We start from the raw sequence: 21,738 nt of genomic DNA, 5'->3' as shown, positions 1-21,738 counted from the left end.
TTATCAGGGCTAATGAGTGAGGGGTTTATAGAAATGAGTGTTTCATTTATAGATAATAATTTGCCTTACCATGTTGGCGAAGATGTGGTTTCCTCCTTGGTAGTTACTTGATTAGGCCATTGCTTTCTGTCTGCTTGTTTGTCTGGTTTTAATCCTTACTTATCTGGATATAGGCTGCTGGACAGGATGTGCTCTGGACCTTTTGTTTCCTTCTTAGCTTTTTATTGTCTCTTTATGAATGGTGTGTAAATATTGTATGGATTATCTCTATGTTTATTGAGGTCTGATTTACTAGAATCCCAAGCTTCCAGGAATTGCCTAGTACTTTTGGATTTGGTCTGTAATGCCTGAAGTTTTCCAACTGCAGCCCAGATATGGTAACCCTAAACATATATTAGAATTTAGAATAACAGAGTTGGAAGGGACCTTGGAGGTCTTGTAGTCCAACCCCCTGCTTAGGCAGGAAATCCTACACCATTTCAGACAAATGGTTATCCAATATCTTCTTAAAAATTTCCAGTGTTGGAGCATTCACAACCTCTGGAGGCAAGTTGTTTCATTGATTAATTGTTCTAACTGTCAGGAAATTTCTCCTTAGTTCTAAGTTGCTTCTCTCCTTGATTAGTTTCCACCCATTGCTTCTTGTCCTACCCTATTAAAAGGCAGCTCTGTCTCTAAGGAAAAGTAGAATACCAAACAAATAACCACTTTACAATAAAGAAAGTAAAGATGCTAGACCCTATACAATCTATCAGTATACCATATAATTAGATTAAGAAAAAATTAAATAATAATTTGGTTTGATATAACCTTTTTATCTCTATTGTAGCACATGTTCTATGTGTTGCAGTTCTTGGAAAGCAGTCAGAACCAGCAATATTTCTTGAATGTGGTAATGAAACTGCAGAAATATATTCAGTGTCAAACTTACAAAAAAGATGTAATTTTGAAAAAGAAATACACAAAAACAAATTAAAAGACAGTAATTTATAGTAATATAATAATATAGGATCATTAAAAAATAGTTATGAAATACCAAAACAAATTCAAGAAAAATAAAACAAAACAATCTTCCCAAAGATTAACATGCTAAATTGATATAAATAATCCAAATATTTATACCAGGAGTTAAAGGAGATTTCAAGGAGACCTTATTTTACTAGTTGGAATTGCTTAGATCCTCTGGTTTCCAATTTATGTGGTTTGGAGTGAAACTAGCTGATTGACTTTCCACCAGGCAGACCTCTTTGTGGTATAAGAGATCTCTAGATCAGGACTGAAAATGAGGATTTTTAATTACAGAGAAGGTCATATGTTAATGAACTGCAATGCCTCCCAGCCTTTCAAAATGTAGAAGTCCTAACTTGTTTTAGATACGGTCACCAGAATGGCAATCCTAAACTATTCTGTACATTAAGAAAGCTTTTTATGAGCCACTCTTGAATTATTTACCTAAATTAAACCAATTGCAATAGCTGATAAAGTAAAAAAAAAATCTAATAAAAACTTCCTGAAGATGATTTATATTGCAATTTCTGTTTTTTAAACTGCTGCATGAAGATGTCGTATGCAGTCAAGCTCTAGATTGAAATGTATCCGGATGGCTATATTTGTGAAACGTTAAAAAAAGAACATGTGAGCTCCTTCTAGCGGCTAATCTATTACAAAGCATTTACTGTACTTTTGAAAGCCAATTGTATTCATTTCTAGGGGTGTGCTGCAATCCAGATTCAAAGGGAAAATGTTGTTAAGAACCTTTGATGTAACATTCAAGCCCACGCCCGTTCTGAATCACCTATCTTTTGGATCTGGATTGCACCACAGTCTCCTTAGTTTTCAACATGTTTCTCCATAAAACTAAATAATGAAATAAGTTTCTGCTTTGTTTTGATCTGGAGCACAGGTGTCAAACTCATTGTGTCACGTTGCCATCATGTGACGTTTCATGACGTTTTTCCCATTTGTGGAGTGGGGGTGGGCGTGGCCTATGCATGACGCATCTGACCTGTGGGCCGCCAGTTGGACACCCCTGATCTAGAATGTTAAACCGTGTACCAAATACTATTTTATGAAATGTTTAGCACAGGGTTCCCAAAATGGTCGGTATTGACTTCCAAGGCTTCAAGGGACTATCCAAATGGATGATGAATGGATGGGGATGAGGAAATGTCTGGTAATGAATAGGTGGTTGATAAATGAGGGAAGGTCAATTGGGGTCTATTAATCTTTTGGGGTTCTCTAGAGCTCCATTCTGGTCCTGAAAATAGATGGTTAACAGTGAGATGGTGCTATCTAGGGTTGGATGGTCAGCCGTCGGTGAGAATGGCCTTGAATTGTCTGATGGTTATTTTTAATACTGTTAGTTACAATAGCGCAATCTAAATTATTTTTGAATAATAAAATTGGAATCAATGAACAAGCTGAAACATCATGAAGGTGTCAATGAACTGATCAGTGTGAGGACTCCTGATTTACAAATAAAATCTTAGTAAACAAAAATGAATAAAATTCTCCGACATGAAAAAAAGATAAAAAGAGACCATTGCTCTTAGATCAGCGGTCCCCAACCTTTGCAGCTTGGTGGCCTGGCAGGGTGGGGGTGGGGAGGGGAACCAGGCTGCACGAGTGAGCATGTTTTGCTGGATGTGCATGCTTGCCCATCACTCACGTGGCCCAGTTGCAAATAGGCCACAGCCTGGTAGTGGGCTGCAGCTTGGCGGTTGGGGACCCGTCTTAGATGATTAATGATAAAAAGGATTGGGTCTCTAGAACTCTCACTTATGGCTATTCCAGAAACTCTGAAAAAGTCTTAGTTTGAGACTGAGTGAGTAGAAGAAATATTAGCATTGTTCTTTCTTTGTTGACCCTGGTTCTCAGTGAATGCCAGTTGCAATTTCCCTTTCGATTGCTTGGTATTTCTCATATCTGAGAAAAGTTATCAAATCATTGCTCCTTCATTACTATCTCCCTCTCAGTTTCCCTTTCCAACTGCCATTGATCACAATATTTCCACATTTCGTTTGTTCCTGCTCAAGCACGACTGGGGATTGGAAATGTGGAAAGAATGGATGAGCAGATGGATGGATGAGAAAGTGAGTGGATGAGGGGAATGGGATTCTTGCTTTAAGTCAAGGTTTGTGAAATAAGCCTCAATATCTGGGATCACACAAGTCATGAAGCAAAAAGAAAGCAATTGATACTATATCATCATCTAGTGCCTGAATCCTATGGAAGAGTTCGAGGCAATATACATATACACATATACATACATACATACATACATACATACATACATACATAGGCTATCCTATAGGAAAGCCAACTTCCTGAATCACCCAGGGTATATCCATTAGGTGTTTAGTCTGTAAGTGTTTAGTCTGGTAAGATTCTGTCTATTGTGTGTAAGAAAATAAAGAACTAAACTCTGGCTGTATTGGATCACTCTATCAGAACATGTCCTCCTTCTCCTGAATAGAAATTTATAGTCCATTAACAAAAGGCAGATACTAAATGTTTCTATCAAAAACATTATATGTAGCTAGACACTTTACATTTGTCAAAATATAACTAGGAATTTGTCCCTGGCTAAGAAAAGTATACAGAGACATAATAGATTGACAGACTGCCTTATGTGGAACCAGTCTTTCCCTTGTTGACAAATTAATGTGCTTCTTACATAATATACATCACATGACAAGCACATAGTTAAGTATTTTATTATTTTCAGATATAGGTAGCCCTTGACTAACAACAGTAATTGAGCCTGGAATTAAAGTTGTCAAACTTGTCATGAAGAGGGTCATTATGTGACTGATCTTGAAAGTTTCGAATTAAAGGTGACAGGATAACAACAAAATAGGTCTTCTAGTCCAACCCCCTGCTCAAGCAGGACACCTTATCCCATTGTGACAATTCTTTGCATGCTAATTTGGGAATAACTCTGCCTAAATTTGATTGGGCTGGTTTTTGAACAAAGCTGTATAGGATTGCAAAACAATCCTACACTAAAATAGCTAGTCAGTTTCTTGCTTTCAGACAAATGAACTTACAAGCGTATTAAACTTTTTTGTGGTGGTCCATAAGTGAATCACCATGGTCACTAAGTGAACCCATTATCTACAATGGGCAGGGATTTGGGCCAGAAACTAGTAGTAAATGCCAGTTTCAAGCAAAAAACATTGTAAACGGGATCACGTGACCTCAGGCTACCAATGTCCATAAATGCAGCTGGTTGCCAAGCGCCCAAAATGTGATCACGTGATCACAGAGAAGGCCCAGCCATTGAAACTTTGAATAAAGGTTTAAGCACTTTTGGGGTGTGTCATAACTTTGAATGGTTGCTAAGTGATTGGTCATAAGATGAGGACTACCTGTAGCTCTTTTATAAATGTACTAAGGCAGAGGTAATGTCCTTTCTAGGTTCAAACAATATTAGTAGGAGTTTTTATTTGTGTTTGGAGTCCTTGATGCTGCCAGCTTGGTTTGCAAACAAGTAAGCTCAGAGAGCAACCAGGGACTCCACAATTCAATCTTAAACTACATAGATTCTATATTTTTTTAATGCCAACATAACCCCATGAAATGTGTAATTAGTAGAGGACCTGCTTTTATTTTATCATTTATTTATTACATTTATTTGCCTCCCATCTCATTTTGAAGAGACTCTGGGCAGCTATCAGGATTAAAAGCATTAAACACATAAAAGATAAATATTTCTAAAACAATAAAAATGGAAACTACAATCAAAAAAAGAATAGTAAAAAGATGGGTGGGGGGAGGAACAGGATGCACGGAGAGGTGGGGGGGAGGTGGGATTGCCTTTTAATTCATCAACTACCTCCGGTATGATGCTCCCCTGTTGGGACCTCAAGCCGTTTGGCAGAGTCAGGTCTTCAGCGCCTTTTTTCATTATCCTAGACTTTTAGAGGCTATTGAGCAGTATATCTCTCTTTCCATATGGACACTCAGCATGTTTCCAGATCCCTATAATGAATCTCCCAGGGATTAGGACAAGAAGCATTTCATTCCATCAGTTTGGCATGCGGTAGCTCTAATACCTCTTGTCCCTCTTTTTGATTTTCTCTACTATCAGTAATCCATGCCTTATCCAGCATTCTTAATTCTTGGTTCCTATTTTGCCCCAAGTGTCTTGTTTTATTCTGCATATTGTTCTGGCTCTTTATCTATCCTCCCCTGCCTAGAATACATTGTCCTATTCATGTTAATGACTGTAACCACTCACTTCACAGTTAGGAAAACTTTAAAACCTCACCCCAAAATCCCAGAGTTCCTTGCCAGGGGTGGGGGGCAGAGATCAAAGGAATCTCCCCTTAAGAAGATAGGATTGCCAGACATCAGAACTGTTTGAGCAGTTCACTCACATCCCATTTTTTTGCTTTATCATTCCTCACATTCCTTCCCATCTTACCATTCTCTGCAACTAGCATCTGCTTTGAACTGCAGAGATCTTCATTTGCATCTTGCTATGCTGTGAGTTCTTTCGCTTGTCCTTGTTATTAAAAATAAATAAATAAATACACTGATTTTATGCTGCAAGAAAACACTGGAATGCTATGCGTTAAAATGGGATGCCAATATTTGTATTTTCATTTCATGAGAACAGATCGTTCCACTTAATGCCTGGAAATGACATTGTCCCTGATGTGGTATTTCTTGTCACCTCCCCAGAAACTTACCTAACATGAGCTGTTAAAAGCTTTTTAATTAAAAACAGAAAAACAAAAATGAACACGAAGCTAAGCTTGCTGCAAAGCATCAACACCAAGCTTTCCAACAATCCTTGTGAGTGCGACGTTACCACGTAGAACCCAGAAGCTTTGGAAACTACAATGATGGGTGACTGCAGCTCAGTTCTTTGTCTGGCTTCTAATGTGGGTGGATTGGCCATCAAGGCCACTATAACCACATGGCACACATAAGAGCACCATCATGCCTACCATCCCTGTCCTAATGTTTCCTTATATTCGTATCCATTTTGTGTATTCATAATCATGTTTATACTTATATCTGTTATCTAATACATGCTTGACTAAATAAATAAATAAATAATAAATAAATAAATAAAACAATCCTTTGTTGAGAGTCCTGTCAAAACCGCAAATGAATCAGTAGCTTCCCAAAGCAGCGAAGCCCTGTTCTAACCCGGGTTCTTACTTGGAAGGAGAAAACAACAAGTGCACCTAAAATTGTAGCACCACCATATTTAGATGTAGTTTTGAAAGAAAAGTGGGGGCAGGATGGGGGAAATTCCAGTCTTCAGGGCACGCTGAGACAGCTTGTCTTACGGGAACTTAAGCAGCTGCGTTGCATCTCTCACATCCCATTTCTGACTGGCCTCTCTGTTGATGTCACTCCCTCTTCCTCCCAAAGGACATAAATACAGAAATCTCCTCTCAGGAGTTTAGTGATAAGTGGAAGTCATTTGCTACCATGTATGTCTTAAGTCTTGAACCTACATACATAGACTTTTTCTCCTTTTTGGCTTTTGAATTTCCAAAATGGCTTAGAAGGCTTAACTCAATGGAATCTGAGCCTAGGATTGCATCTTATCCGGCATTCCAGTATTTCCTGTTGGACATATATAATCCCACCCATCTTCGTGAAAAAGAACAAACCTATCACTTCCAGATCTGACCTGCAAAAATCCAGGAGTGCTAAAAAGCAGCAAAGAGATACAGAAAGTTATAGCCTTTCTGTATAGCCTTTCCCAGTGGTTGTCCAGACTTTTGAAAGACAAACAAATTGATTTAACAGAATCTAGGGGAGACCAAGGAGCAAAAGTATCACAACTCTGTATTGCAGAGGTCTTCAAACTTGGCAGCTTTAAGACTTGTGGACTTCAACTTCCAGAATTCTCCAGCCAGCATAGCTGGGAGTTAAAGTCCACAAGTCTTAAAGCTGCCAAGTTTGGGGACCCCTGCTGTATTGTTTTACCCCAGTATTACCTTACCTTAACCCAGGGGTGGGCAAATGTGGCCCTTTTACAACCTGTGGACTTCAACTCCCAGAATTCCTGCGACAGCCAAGCCGGCTCAAGAATTCTGGGAGTTGAAGTCCACAGGTCATAAAGGGGCTATATTTGCCCACCCCTGGGTTAACCACTTTAAGATAGGTGGACTTCAACTCCCAGAAGACTTCCTGGGGAATTCTGGGAATCGAAGTCCACACGCCTTCAAGTCGCTAAGCCTAGAAAAAAACACTACTTTCCCCAACAATCCTCTACAGCAGCTTGACAGCCGAGAAAAGCCCCTAAAACCAGAGATGGGCGGCTGTACGGATTGAATTCAATGGATAAGCTCGCAAAACGCATCCCCACCCATGCAGGAACCCTCCCACGGAGAAACTCCAACGTCAAAAGCTGACCGCTCTCTCTGCCCGCCCCCCCGAGAGTCAGCGCACATGCGCCTTTTGCTCTGCACCTCGGGAGTTGTAGTTGGCGTTTCTAATCTCCGCCCTTTGCCGTGCAGGGGAAAGGCGCAGGAAGCGAGGCGGAACTACAGCTACCAGAATGCACAGCAGCGCACTTTCCCTCCCTCCCTCCCTCCCCCCCCGCCTCCCCACACCTCTCCACCTCCCCTATGAATGACTAATACAACGTGTTGTCAGGCTAATCTGCCGCGAGTCCCCCGGTGGACTCGTTTTCCCTTTGGGGACTTTTTCTTCTCTAAGTTTGGTCCCGGAACCGCTTTGAGTTTCAGCTGGTGGTTCGTCCGCCCAAGGTTTCTCCCTGTCGGGGAGCGGCATAGCTTGGAAAGTAAGTAAGGGGCGAGGTAGTTAGGATTTCCTGCTTAATTTGTGCTTGGAGCTGTACGGAGTTGGCCGAGTCTCTCCTGGTGTGTCTTCGGCACGACGTTGGCCAGGCTTCGGCTGGGCAATAGGGGACAAATAATCGGCTTAATTTTCAGGTAGCCCTCCTCTCCTCCTCCCCCCCCCCCGTCCTTTCTCCAAAATGGCCAAATGCCAAGAGAAGGGGAGAGGTGTGAAATTATTATTATTTTTTTAAAAAAAATCCTGGTTGGAAGTTTCTGAACCAGCGGGCTTTGCTTTATCGTTGTATTCTTTGGGATGGGAGGTCTGCTTTGTTTGTACCTTTTAAACTTTTTTTTTCCCCCACCCCTTCCTTTACTAGCATCGCCCAATTTATCTAGGTAAAAAAGGCTCTTCAGGGATTTTTTTTTTCCCACGAGGCAGCCAAATTGGAAAGTTGTGCGAAGGAACCCCGGCAGTGGCATATGGCGCTGGGGAGTTTTTGATCGAATAAAACTTTTCATTTTTTACTCCAAAGATAGAAAATGACAAATATTATAATGTGTGACAGTGTATAAAAAAGGGACCTTACCTGTCTATTCTTAGCTCTCCCCAAAGATGTGTTACTTTGTAAAAAGTGGGAAAGCAATTTAGAATTTGCTCCCTAATGATAGGTTTGCAGCACACATTGGGAGTTTTCCTTGGTAGAAGGATGTGTGTATTCCTTTTGCCCTGTAGTAATAGCACTTTAAATGAAGAAAGACACCATTCTGCCAGAAATTGAACTGGAGCAAAATTCAGATTTGAAGAGAACAATAATGCATTTTAAATTCATATTGCTACTAATATGTTCCAGAAAAATATAAGATCTCATCCCCTTACTAAAATGACTTTTCCATTGTAATAACAGGGGCTTGTTTTGGAATTATTGGGGTAACTGATGCAGTGGCATGGTAATATTAAATAAATAAATAAATAAATAAATAAATAATAAACAAACAAATAACTTTATTGGCATTGTACATGTAAACACATATATTTATATAATATATAAATACTATGTCATTTTTAATGTGACATTTTAATATATAGTGTGTGTGTATGTGTGTGTCTATATATATGTATGTATGTATGTATATGTATGTATGTATATATATATATATATGTATGTATGTATGTATGTATGTATGTATATATATGTATATATATATATATATATATATATATATATAGAGAGAGAGAGAGAGAGAGAGAGAGAGAGAGAGAGAGAGAGAGAGAGAGTCTGTCTGTCTTCCATGTTCTATTTCATGAATGGTGTACTAAAAGTAAGATACAGTAGCTTAAAACTATATTAGATACAGGACTAGAAGGCAGGCCTATGTGATCTAGTTCTAGGGTTTGACTTTCCTTTGTTGTGCTCAAAACTTATATATTGCAACCTTTGCTTTCTTTGTGGCTAAATTTATATGCAGTGAGTCATAATACAGTATCCAGTATATTGTCCAGTGTAAATTACTGAACATTAATAGGTCACCCTGTAATTGACTATATTTGGAAAGGGTTGATACATGAAACTCATTTAAGTGTTCAGTTAATTAGAAAATGTTGCTATGAGACAGTGGTGGGCTTACTTACCTTTGCTACTGGTTCGCTCACGTGTGCGCCACTTCTGCACATGCGCAGAGCATATTTGATGAAATCCGGGCAGGTGGGCGGAGCCTCCCACCGCCGCCGCTACCGGTTCACACAAATCGGTAGCAACTCACCACTGTTATGGGAAGAATATTTTACAGAAGCTAAACATGTCCTATAATTGTGAAGTGATTGTAATAGTCTGTGAAAGTGGCTGTAATAACCACCTTTGACTTGTCAGTTGAAGTTACTAAAAGATGGAAAATACATTTATTCCCTCATTGATGGGATGTGAGTCAACTGTAACCACTGGAAATTTACCTGGAAGTAGATAGCTTGTAGTAGTATATATATATAGTAGTATATGAACCAGGGTGGATTTGATTAAAATCGAGTTGATTTAAATCACAATTTAAATCATGATTTAAATCACTAGTAAAAAGGCTTGATTTAAATCAACTCGATTTAAATCATAATTTTTAAAGAGCAACTGTCATCTCGGCTACTCCTTTGACCCACTGTTGACTCACCGATAGTCTCAGTGTTGCAGAATATACAGCCTCATGCTACATAACTAAGCTCCATTTCATGCTGAATAAACTAAATTATTTATGTATCTTAAATAGAAAACTATCTTACGATAGATTTTTACCCCAAAAGTTTTTTATTAAAATAAATTTGATAAAAATCAAAAAAATCCGATTTAAATCAAAAAAATCCGATTTAAATCAAAAAAATCTGATTTTTTTGATTTTTTTTTTTTAATCATTGATTTTTATCCTCCCTGATATGAACTTTTGGAAAAGATTCCAAATTTATAAAAGAGTTACCAAAGTCTTTGGCTTAAGAATTGGGGCAAAGGGGTGCTTATTTTGTTAGTCTATTACCACCTCATGGAAATTCATGTGTGTTGTATGGATTATATTGCAATGTTCTTTCTCCAATCTTGTGTTCTCCAGATTTGTGAGAACTACAACTCCCATCTGTTTGACCAGTAAATCATCTTGGCATTAAAGGGACATGTAATCCCAAATACCTGAAAAACACCAAGTTGGGGGAGATTACTTTAACACATCAAATATACATGGTTTTCCCCCCTGCATTTAAGGAACCAGAATTGACTCTTGTGACTAACTATGCATTATCAAAATGAAGTATTTAGTTCCCTCTTGTGCATCTGGTGAGCTTACTACATCTGTATTTTATGAAGTAACAGTTCTTTCCTTAAGTAAATTAAAAGTTACTTAAGTTGAATTGTAGTCTAACAGGTTTCATGGTGACTGGAAAACACAGCAGATTATTGCATAAACTCCTGGAAGATGAGCTAGTTTGACGCTACAAACTCCAGCATCAATTATTTCTTGATCCTGGAAGTGAACTTTGGGCTCATGACTACTCACCGTCTTGACTCCAGAATGAATGATGTAGTAGTCAAGGGTTTTTTTTAATGCTTTGGGATGACTTAATGCCTCAGAAAATTGATTTAAAAGCTGAATGTTCCTGTCAATGAAGTGGAAAGTACACTGAGATCTTATCCTTTGGCTATATAGTAAAATAAAAGAAAGTCAAAGGTTAGTATTTTGCAGCCTATAATAACAAAAGAGTATACCATTATTGCTTTCATTGATCAAAAATACCAGCAGCTGATCTGCTTCTGTTTTATTTGATTTAACTTGATCAATTCCAAAGCAATGTGATTATTTTTGTAGAAAGCTTAGACTTAGTCTGACTTTATTGCCACTTTGAATGGACACTAATCGGCATACATTAAAATGAAATTTGGTTGCCTACAGTTCTTAAAGAACTGAGAATAGTACACTACTAAGTTTATTTAAAAAATAATTATCTGGGAGAATATTTCACTTCATTTGTTTTGAAAACCCTTGTTTTCAAATAGTTATCTATTTCAGTGGTTGGTAAAAGAGAGCAAGTAGAATCTCAAGTACCAAACTGATTTCAAATTGATTGGGAATATGAGATTTTTATAGAAATATGTCATGCCAATTATTATCACCTTTATCAGTAGGGATCACATTTATTTACCCATTCATTTGTTGGACACATATTTCCTCTTGGAGCTCAAAGCAGTCTGAAAACACAACTTCCCAAAACAACTGTGACTGTCTCAAAGGTGAGTTTCAGTGTCTGAGGGTAAACTCGAATATTTATTTATTTATTTTATTTTATTTTATTAAATTTCTATACCGCCCTTCTCCCGAAGGACTCAGAGCGGTGAACAGCCACAAGATAAAACACATAAATACAAAAATTTAAAATAAAATAAAAACAAATTAAATAATTTGGCTGAACAAATTTAAAATACTCCATAATTTAAAAACAAATTAAAATTTACATTTAAAAAGGGGAGAAGATTTAGGCCAGGCCAGCTTGATGAAATAAAAAAGTCTTAAGCGCGTGACGGAAGGTGCGCAGATCCGGGATCCTCCGTATCTCCGGGGGTGCTCGTTCCAGATCGTAGGTGCCCCTACGAATATGTTCCTAGACCAGTGCCTTTACCCTTATATCAGACTGTTTCTTAGGGCAATTACATTTTTAACATTTGAAAATTTAAAACAAAACAATCCTTTTCTAGATGGATCAATGTGGTGGCTTAGAGAAAGTTAGATATCTCATCCATGGTTTGAAAACTTTCAAACTCAACTGAAATATGTTAAAACTAATCGGCTGTACAGGACTAGGGCAGAATCTGAAAAAGTAATAACAAATTTGTACAGCTTGTTTTAAAACAAAACAAAAAAAATCAAATGTGAATAAATTAAAAATAATTTTAAGTAGATTCAGATATTTCTCTGGAGACAAGGGGAAATTAGATTTTCTCTGGTTTCATATATTTAAAAAAAAGGACACACTTGGTCAGACATTAAAATTATAACTAAGTAAAATAAATGAGAAGTATTCTGCTTATGGTTGAAAATGTCAGTCTCAAATAAGAAAATTTGTTGACAAAGAAATACTGGGAGATAATTAACAATTGGAAAGAGTCCTATTTCATAAAGAGCAAACATATGGTAACTGTAGCATGGATGTTTTATGCAAAGAGAAATGGTGCTAAAGCCAAACTGGCAGATAAGACAGATCATGTGGGATTGTGGTGTTAAAATAAAAATAGCATATTGTATTAGAATGGCAAATATGCAAATGGTAGGATGAATTCATGGAAATTGATCAAGTTTAACTGAATTTTGCAGTAGTTTTCTCCTTTTTAGCATGTGTGATGTAATGATTCATAAAAATTGTTGATTGTATTTTTTTTATTGAAGAGACATGAGTTAAGTTTGATTTTATTACATAGTTTATTAGGGACTACGTACAGTTAGGGAGTTATAATATATTTCTAAATAGACAGAACAGCAGATTGCTACTTTCAAAGATGTCCAGCCTTAGAAAGCCATGGTGGATGACCAAATATTGACTGATTCTCTATAGCTGCAACGGAGTGCAGTTGAAGGTCACGGTACAGGTAGTCCTCTACTTACAACAGTTCATTTAGTGACTGTTCAAAATTATAACGTCACTAAAAAAATTGATTTATGACAATTTTTCAAACTTGCAATCTTTATAGCATCCCTGTGATCATATGATCAAAATTCAGATGCTTGGCAACTGGTTAATAGTTATGACCGTTATTGTGTCCTAATTTTTTTGCTTGTGATCATCATGTGATCACCTTTTGCAACCTTTCGGCAAGCAAAAAAATTGGGGAAGACAGATTCACTTAACAACTATGTTATTAACTTATCAACTGCAAACATTCACTTACCTGTAGCAAGAAAAATCGTAAAATGGGGGCAAAACTCACTTAACAAATATCTCAATAGCAGAAATTTTGGGCTCAATTGCGGTAGTAAGTTGAGGACTTACCTGTATAAATGTGAATTATTTAGCTAAAATTATACTTCAGCCTGTCAGATTTGCAACCCACGGTTAATAACTTAACTTCTTCCATCAAGTACTTATTAAATACCACTTGTTGGTTCCATAAAGGCCAAATAAATAAAAGAGTGGGTATACCCAAATATGAACAAAGTGGAATTCAGAAGGCTGAAATTAGTTAAATCTGTAGTGAAAATTTAGGCTTCTTCCTTAGCAGGGCCCTAGTTACACTTAACTCACATTTGCAAATTACTGTTTGTAATTTATTGTTTACAATTTAAGGATTATTGGATATCTTTGTACAGATTTATTTAGTAAGTTCCGGGACATTAGAAATTAACCTTTGGAACAGAGCAGATCTAAACATATTATGTCTTTCAGCAAAGGGGCATTCAATAACATTTCTGATTTAAGTATGAGTATAAATGTTAAGTCAGTAATTAAATGGGAAAATTAAATTTGTATCTCTAAGAAAAAGAGCTGTGTCTGTTTCTTCTGTATTATTAATTTCTTCTCTATGGCACCATCTTACAGATGAGTTTGGACATTTGATGTGCTATCAGTGATATTGTTTAAATTTGTTGTGTGCAATTAGTACTAGAGGTAAATATGATACTTTTTTAATCTTGGAAAAGGCTTCTTTGTGATGCAACCGTCATACACAATCTTTAAGGTATAATTGTTCTTGAAGGATACATTTTCTCCATGTTCTTTTTTTTTCTTTTTAAAAAACATTTATTAAACATTTTTTTAAAACAAAAAGAAAGCTTTAACAAAGTGTTAAAGCTTTCATTCTAATGACTTTACATTGCAGCTATTTGTAATTCAATCAGATTCAAACTTTTTGGCCCATATGCCAAAAAAAGCTACGTAGAAGGAGTGTGTACAACTTTAGTGTTTGCTAGGCTAACTATCCTCAACTCCAATGCACTGTTATGTTAAGTCACCCGAACAAAAGAGCTGGAAGTAGCATTGTATTGAATACAATGGGAGTTGAAATCCTGGATTTGCTGTCATAGTCCATCTCCATTCTTTTTCTTCCATTCATAAATGCTACTCTCCCCCTGATAGTAATGATGATAATGATAATATAGGTGGCCCTTTTTTACAACCACAATTGAGACCTTAATCTTGGACATTGAACAAAGTGATTAAACAAGATGCCCACATGACTGCTTTGTTCAATGACTGCAAATTCAGCACTCCAGGTTATACTTGTTAAGTTCTCATAGCTCATTAAGTGGACAGAATCCCAGGTAAGGAGCCTTTGGGGGGGGGGGGGGGACCATGGGAGTCTCTAATCAGGAGCTACAAATCCTCCTTGCCAAAATCCAGGCAGAATTTCTGAGTGCAGAGTGAAGAGACACTCATGTGTAGCCTTTACCGAGTTTCCTAGGGTTTCTCTCACTCCTCTGACCACCTTGTGCTCCTTACCATGCTCCTTTCTATTCAGGGGCTGAAAATCTTCCCTGCTGAAATCCAAACAGGATTTTCAGCCCCTGAGTGAAGAGATTGTATGCACGGCCTGTGCTGAGCCTCCCCTACATGGTTGAGATATCCTGTGCTCTTTATCTTAATGTGCTGCCTCTCTGCTTTCTGCTTGGATTTAGGCTCCCTCTCATCTCTGGGAGCTGGCTGAAAGAACTGCCTGCCAAAGGATTTCAGCTGGCTGAAAGAACTGCCTGCCAAAGGATTTCAGCTTTGACAGGATACTGGAGTTTAAGCAGACATTTATGATTAGCCTTGATTAGTGTCTTGAGCTGGTACTTTTTGATTGGATACTTTAAACTTTGTCAATACAGTGTCCTGATAGCTTCTCTTTTCTCTTCCATAGGTCTCATTTGATTGGTAAGAATAAGGGACATTCCGGCGATGGAGGGGGATCAACAACAAGAGGTAAATTTGCAAATTACAATACGGCATATAGATGGGAAAAGTACTTCTGGTATATTTAGCAGTTGTTTGCAGTGTACAAGCAGAAGATGAAAGCTAACCTCATAAGCTCCAGATGTGTTGAACTTAAACTTTCATAGCTCCCAGCAGGAAGAGTCAAAGGCACTAAATTGGGGAAGGCTAGGTTACACAGATTGACTGATCTAAAGATAAGGTTATCCATCTACTAGGCCTTGAAAAATTGGGGTATCAGAGGCTACACTCTTATGTATACTTGCCCTGCAGGGCACTATAAATTAACAAAGTACACACTGTGACAGTGAAATCCCCAATAGATTTTCCTTCCACCCGGAGAGCTGTAGCATTATATACTGCCACTCTGTTGACATTTTTTTTATTAAACCTTGAGCATTAATTTGAATAAAAAGATCGGTATAAATCTTTTTTTTAAAAAACAGAACTCCCTTAATACAACTTACTTTATTTATCATTGACTTGCCTTAAGGAAATAGGATTATATCCTTGCCTGTTGTTTCAAATGGAGAGGGCAGGGTGTGCTTGATTTCCATCCAACGAATCTTTTGGTGGCAAATAGCCCAAAATGTATTTACATGGAAGGTTGAGAACCATCCCTTTAAAGCCATTAACTTCTAAAAGGAAGAAAAAAACTCGCCTGCCTCCATTGCTATATGCTCAGTACATTTATGGCTAACTGTTAATTAATATGTTACAGTATTGTTGCTTTCAGGTACCGTGTTTCCCCGAAAATAAGACCCTGTCTTATATTTTTTTGAACCTTGAAATAAGTCCTTGGCTTTATTGCCATGCGCTCAAAACCCCAATTGCGCCTATTATCAGGGGATGTCTTATTTTGGGGGAAACAGGGCAGGTACTGTAAAGGTAGTCCTCAACTTACAACTAGTCACTTAGAGCTGTTCAAATTTTCAGTTAACCTCCTCAGAGTGATGAATGACTTATTTTCAAAGATCCAATGGCTGCCCCCCGTCAACTGATCACATTTATGGCACTTGGCAATCAGCCCATATTTATAGCCATTGGCAGAGTCCCGTTGGCCACATGACCACGATTTATGGCATTTTTTTGCCAGAAATTAGCATTTACTTCCGGTTTCTGGCAAAAAATACCCACTGTACACAATGACTTCGCCTAACAACCACTGCGTTCATTTAACAACCATGAGAAAAAAGACAGCTTGTAAAATCAGGTGCAATCACATGGTGATCCCTTAATAATCACCACAACCATAATTCTAGATCAGTTCATTGTAACTTGTAAGTTCATTGTAAACTATCCATATACTGTACACTTGGAATTGCCTGGGTTTTTCAGTTACGGCCTGTTTCCAAATAGTAAAATAATTGAAGTTGTAAGTTGACTTGTTTCTTAACCTACAACCAATACCAGTAGTGAATGAATTTGAGTGGTGTAAACTGGAATGTAAAAATATTTTTTTAAAAAATTTGTTCTGCATTCTTTATTTTTATTCCATGCAGACTGCTGCCAAACCAGAACCATTACCTAATGCAGAAGGAGACGGGCCAGAAGATGCTTCAGACATTGCATCAAATATTTGTATGTTTTATCTTGTTGGAAAGCCAGTTTGCTTCATAGTTTTCTTTCAAAGCCATTTTGATTAGAGTTAGGGCTTCTCACAGAAAATTAAGCCTTGTTTACAACTGCCGTAGCCTAAAGAGTGAGAGCTTGGTGTGTTAGAACAGGGCTGTCAAACTCACAGCCCACAGACCGGATGTGTCACACGCTGGCCACGCCCGGTTTAATGAAGGGGGGGGGAAAGTCCCGATACGTCATGTGATGCCGCCGTGACGACGTGAGTTTGACATCTCTGTGTTAGAAACACTTCTAGTTTGGATTAACCTACACATGTATCAGAATAGATGGCATATTAGACAAGGTAGAATGAACCACGTTTTGTTCTTGTAAAGCTATTCTGGAAGCTTCTATATGCACAACATATTTCTGATATATTTTTATAACTTCCATTGGTTAAAAAAAATAAACCTGTTATTGCAGCATTGGCTGAGACCGTTGTAATATACTATTTGCTTAAAGTACCGTATTTTTCGGACTATAAGACCCACGTAGCTTTTGGGGAGGAAAACAAGAAAAAAAAATCTGCCTCTGCCTCCCAGCATCCATCCAGTATTCATCTGGCCTGTTTGTTGCGCCCGTTCGCCATTGTGGCCAGTTGGCCGTTGCGGCCCATTTGGCGCGGCCCATTTGCCACCACCTGTTCAGCATGGCCCATTCGCCACAGCCACCGTGGCCCATTCTAGAACAGCTGATCGGTGCCTCACCAACCCCCTCCCCCACCGCAATATTCGTTGTATGAGGCACACAGACTTTTTCACCCACTTTTTTTCGGGGGGAAGTGCTTCTTATACCCCGAAAAATATGGTAATTTAAAGGCAGAGGCATTTAGAATAATGTGTAGCAGGAAGCTACTAGAAAAATAGGATTTAATGGACAGTGGTTCCCATTAATTTTGCTTTGTGTTTAGAGCTGTTGCTTTCGGTAATCTGGCTTTTTAATCTACTGTATTTTGATGAAATAGAATATTTGTATCTAAAAAAAACCCCTAAATGAAATAATGTTTCATCAACAATGAATGCTTAAACTGGCTGGTCTAGTACAGTAATGACTGTAAGGCTTAATTTCAAAATTGTGTTAGAGTTGTGATGGAGCACTGCTGATTCTGAGTATTTAAGAGCCAGGTAGCTCATAGGATGACAGGTTAGCAATTATTTGCAAAGTTTTGGCATTAAGAGGAAAGCTGGTGTAGATAGGATTTTTATAGTTATAATGTCCTCCTGAACAGAGATCTTATATTACAGATAACTGATGTTCTGCTTTCTGATTTAAGGGCTAGAGTAAAACAAGTTAATTCTTGTGGTCAGGCTGCTTAGCTTGTTTGATGATATTTAAATTGTAAGTGTTCTATTAAAAATTGCCCGTGCAAACAACAACTCTCCAATTTAGTGATTTGGAATAGAGAGTGACAAATGTGAATCATCTTGTCTTTGGTATGACTTTCTTTTTATTGTTGACATGCAGCAAAATTGGATTGTATAGAACTATATTACACCTGTGAACTGTTTATGCCTTCAAAGAATCAGCTGGAATCCCTTAACACAGCTTTTTTTTTTTTTTTTTGATGGCACTGAAGCAACAGGAGAGGATGCTAAGGCTTTTGCAAACAGATTCAAAATGGTGCGCAAAAAGAGTGAATGGCATGGGAAGGTTTTAGGTAAACATTTGGAAGCCTTCCTGTTTTTGTCCTCACAGTTCACAACCCAAAATGGAGGTTAATCTAGTAAAAGTAGTTTAGTAAACTTAGTCTAGTCTAGTCACTTCCATTGCATAGATTTTGAAGGGTAGCCAATGAACATTTGGAATGATTGTCACTGTTTTCATACACAAAGCTGATGCAGATGCCTTAAAGATACTTCTGGAGATGAAGATGAAGAAGAGACAAAAGAAGCCCAGCCTTCCAAGCACCGTGACGGAATTTGCAACTGAAGAGGGCTCCAAAGTTTATGTCGTTGGCACGGCCCACTTCAGCGATAGCAGCAAAAAAGATGTAGTAAAGGTAATTATTGATATTTGCCGGGGGGTGGGTGGGTGGGTTAATAGATAGTCTTCTATGAAATCTTGCATATTTTTGTAAAATGCAAAAAAAGGAATTCCTTTATGGTTGAAGAGAATGTACCTTTATTTCAAGTTTCTATCAGATCATTTTTGTAGCATAAAAACGTAATCTATGTGTATATAGTTTGAGGATCTCTTTGTGGCTTTAATGCAACATTGAAGCTTTAAAGGAAGAATGGAGTGTGTGAAAACCTTTTTAGGACAAAAGTCCTGATGTGAATTCCTTTCTTTACATAAAAAGAAGGGTTGTTTTGTTGACTTCTATAAGAATTTTAGAAAAACTAGTCTTTTAAAAAAGTTCTTTTTTAAAAAAGATAATTTAAGTCATTTTAATAATGTAGTTACATTTAGCTATTTTAAACATGTAAAGTTTTCAAAACAGAACCCAAACATTTATTATACTTTACTGCATTTTTAAAGAGGTCTCTGATGAAGCTATTCGGCACTCTAGTATAGAAGGTTGCAGGTTGGTTCTTTTTAATTTTGTCTGTAGGTTTGAGCCTGAATCCATCTCTTGCAGACAATACAGGAGGTACAGCCTGATGTGGTTGTGGTCGAGCTGTGCCAGTATAGAGTTTCTATGTTAAAAATGGATGAAAGAACTTTGCTAAAGGAAGCCAAAGAAATCAACCTGGAGAAGCTTCAGCAAGCTATAAAGCAGGTATGTGTTCCTCGGTGATAAAGTCCACTTGTTTTGGGTGCGTGAGATACTTCATCACAAAGAGATTCAAATCATAATTTTTTTACTTCTATAATCAGCTGCGACTGAGGCCGGTGTTGAGTGTATAATATGACATCAGGGTTTTTCCAGAGGTGTCTTTTATAATAAGTATGCACAGCATTGGATCACAGCTGTGAATACAAGCATAAACTTGTGTAAGTTTAAATTTTCCAACTTTTTCTGAAATTCCTTCAGAAAAGGATTGTTTTTGAGGTTCCATTGCTTTTTCACATTCCGAGTCAAAACCATTTCTTTTATGTAAGTCAGGGCTGTCCAACATTGGCACTTTTAAGACTTCTGGATTTCAACTCCCATAATCAGGGAGTTGAAGTCCACAGATCTTAAAGTTGCCAAGGTTGGATACTCCTGTCCTACCATGTTTCCCTGAAAATAAGACTCTGTCTTATATTTTTTTGAACCCCGAAATAAGCACTTGGCCATATTGCTATGTGCTCAAAAGCCCAATTGGGCTTATTATCAGGGGATGTCTTATTTTGGGGGAAACAGGGTAGGTGTTTCTAACCTTAAGTCTGGGATCAACCAAAGAGCTATCATCTAACAATCACTTCTTGTTCACTGCTTTTCAGAAGGGCTATGGAGGTGAATTGCAGTGTTGTGTGAAGAGCTAATGTGATTTGGTCCCTTTTCCTTTGCTCAGCCACGCTCTGGACATTGTGTCCGTTTTTTATTGTTTAAAGTTGAAATGAGCCATTGCATGTAGGTTGCAAGTAAAACAAGAAGCAGAGAGAAGAGGAAAGACCAGTTTTTAATGGTGGAGAAGGAAATACTCTCCAGAGTATGCAGGGGTACGTATAAACAAGGCTCCTCCAGAATTGCTCAGCAGCCATTTGATCCTGGGAGAAAAATGCTGCTGCTTTAAAGGAGTTGCACACAGAAGCTGTGCTTGAACCCTCAAACCCTCTGAAGCACCTTTGACTCTTAACAGTTCACATAGCCTTAAAATACATAACCTAAATAACAATAGCACTTAGATTTATATACTGCTTCACAGTGCTTTACAGCCCTCTCTAAGCGGTTTACAGAGTTAGCATATTGCCCCCAACAATCTGGGCCCACATTTTACTGACCTCGGAAGGATGGAAGGCTGAGTCAACCTTGAGCCTGGTGAAATTTAAACTGCCAAATTGCAGGCAGCCGTCAGTCAGCAGAAGTAGCCCGCAGTACTGCATTCTAACCACTGCACCACCGTGACTCTAAATAGTTTGAGGGAGAGAGCCCCAAATGCAACTCAAGAAGATTTAAAAAATGAAAATTTCAGTTACGTCATATCTTTTTGGCAGGACAATCTAATAAATCAACATTTTGAAATGTGATTATTTGGTGAAACTTCCAACAATGTGCAGATAAGAGAACCAAGACATGTAATAAGTTTTCGATAATATCCTTGGCAGACTGGACTTCATATTCTAAACATTTCTATTTGTTCCTTATTGAGTATGGGCAGAGAATGGGTGATCAGTAACCTGTGACTCATCCTAAAGAAGTAGTTTCTGTTTCCTGTTACATATTGCAAACATTGCAACATGTAGAAGTTACAACAATGTCTACAAAATGATGTACCTAAAGCCGAATGATTTTCTAATCTACATTTGGAAACAGAAAATGTAATCCTTTTTTCCTTTTTGGGAGTGGGATAGAGGTTTTCTGTCAATAAAGAACTCTGTTCGATTAAAAAAAAACTGATAAAATATATAACAGTGAAATGATTTTAGGGGAAGCTGTTTAAGTGTTAGTATGGTCTGCAGTGCTGTTCTCTGAATATTTTAGTTCGTACAAACTGGCAATGTAGAACTTTGTTCAGTCTTTGTGTATGTATACTAACATGCACCAATGGGAGGCACGGTGGCTCAGTGACTTGATGACTCTGGAGGTGGTCTCAGTTCTGGCATTTCAAGCCCTAGAGCTATGTGGCAGGGTAAGCTCCTGTCACTTGCTTCAGTGTCTGTCCACCTAACAGTTTGAAAGCATTTTCTATGCAAGTAGATAGATGGGTACCACTTTGGTGGGGAGACAAATTGGTGCTCTGTGCAGTCAGTCAGATGACAGGTCTGAACCTTCCAATTTGCGGTACCCATTTGTGAGGCAGCTCCGGAAAGGGAGGGGGCCTTGGGTGACACTGCAGG

At 38.0% G+C, this 21,738-nt stretch overlaps 1 protein-coding gene across 3 annotated transcripts in view; it reads left to right on the top strand.

The window, feature by feature from the left end:
* The first annotated feature begins 7,455 nt into the window (after positions 1-7,455).
* Positions 7,456-21,738, top strand: part of TRABD (TraB domain containing) — a 32,612-nt gene continuing 18,329 nt past the window's right edge. The window contains exons 1-6 of one of the 3 annotated variants that reach the window (XM_034421086.3): positions 7,523-7,774; positions 11,423-11,530; positions 15,128-15,189; positions 16,701-16,779; positions 18,648-18,814; positions 19,394-19,534. In XM_034421086.3, the coding sequence (XP_034276977.1) occupies positions 15,166-15,189; positions 16,701-16,779; positions 18,648-18,814; positions 19,394-19,534 (411 nt within the window). In that variant the 5' untranslated portion in view covers positions 7,523-7,774; positions 11,423-11,530; positions 15,128-15,165. Of the gene's footprint in view, positions 7,775-11,422; positions 11,531-15,127; positions 15,190-16,700; positions 16,780-18,647; positions 18,815-19,393; positions 19,535-21,738 lie in introns of all 3 variants that reach the window. The other 2 variants (XM_034421080.3, XM_034421095.3) reach the window with 2 other exon arrangements.

Source organism: Pantherophis guttatus, chromosome 7, assembly GCF_059756535.1.
Source record: "Pantherophis guttatus breed Tessera chromosome 7, ASM5975653v1, whole genome shotgun sequence".
In the NCBI taxonomy this organism is placed as follows: domain Eukaryota; kingdom Metazoa; phylum Chordata; class Lepidosauria; order Squamata; family Colubridae; genus Pantherophis; species Pantherophis guttatus.
This window is presented reverse-complemented; position numbering and strand designations above follow the sequence as displayed.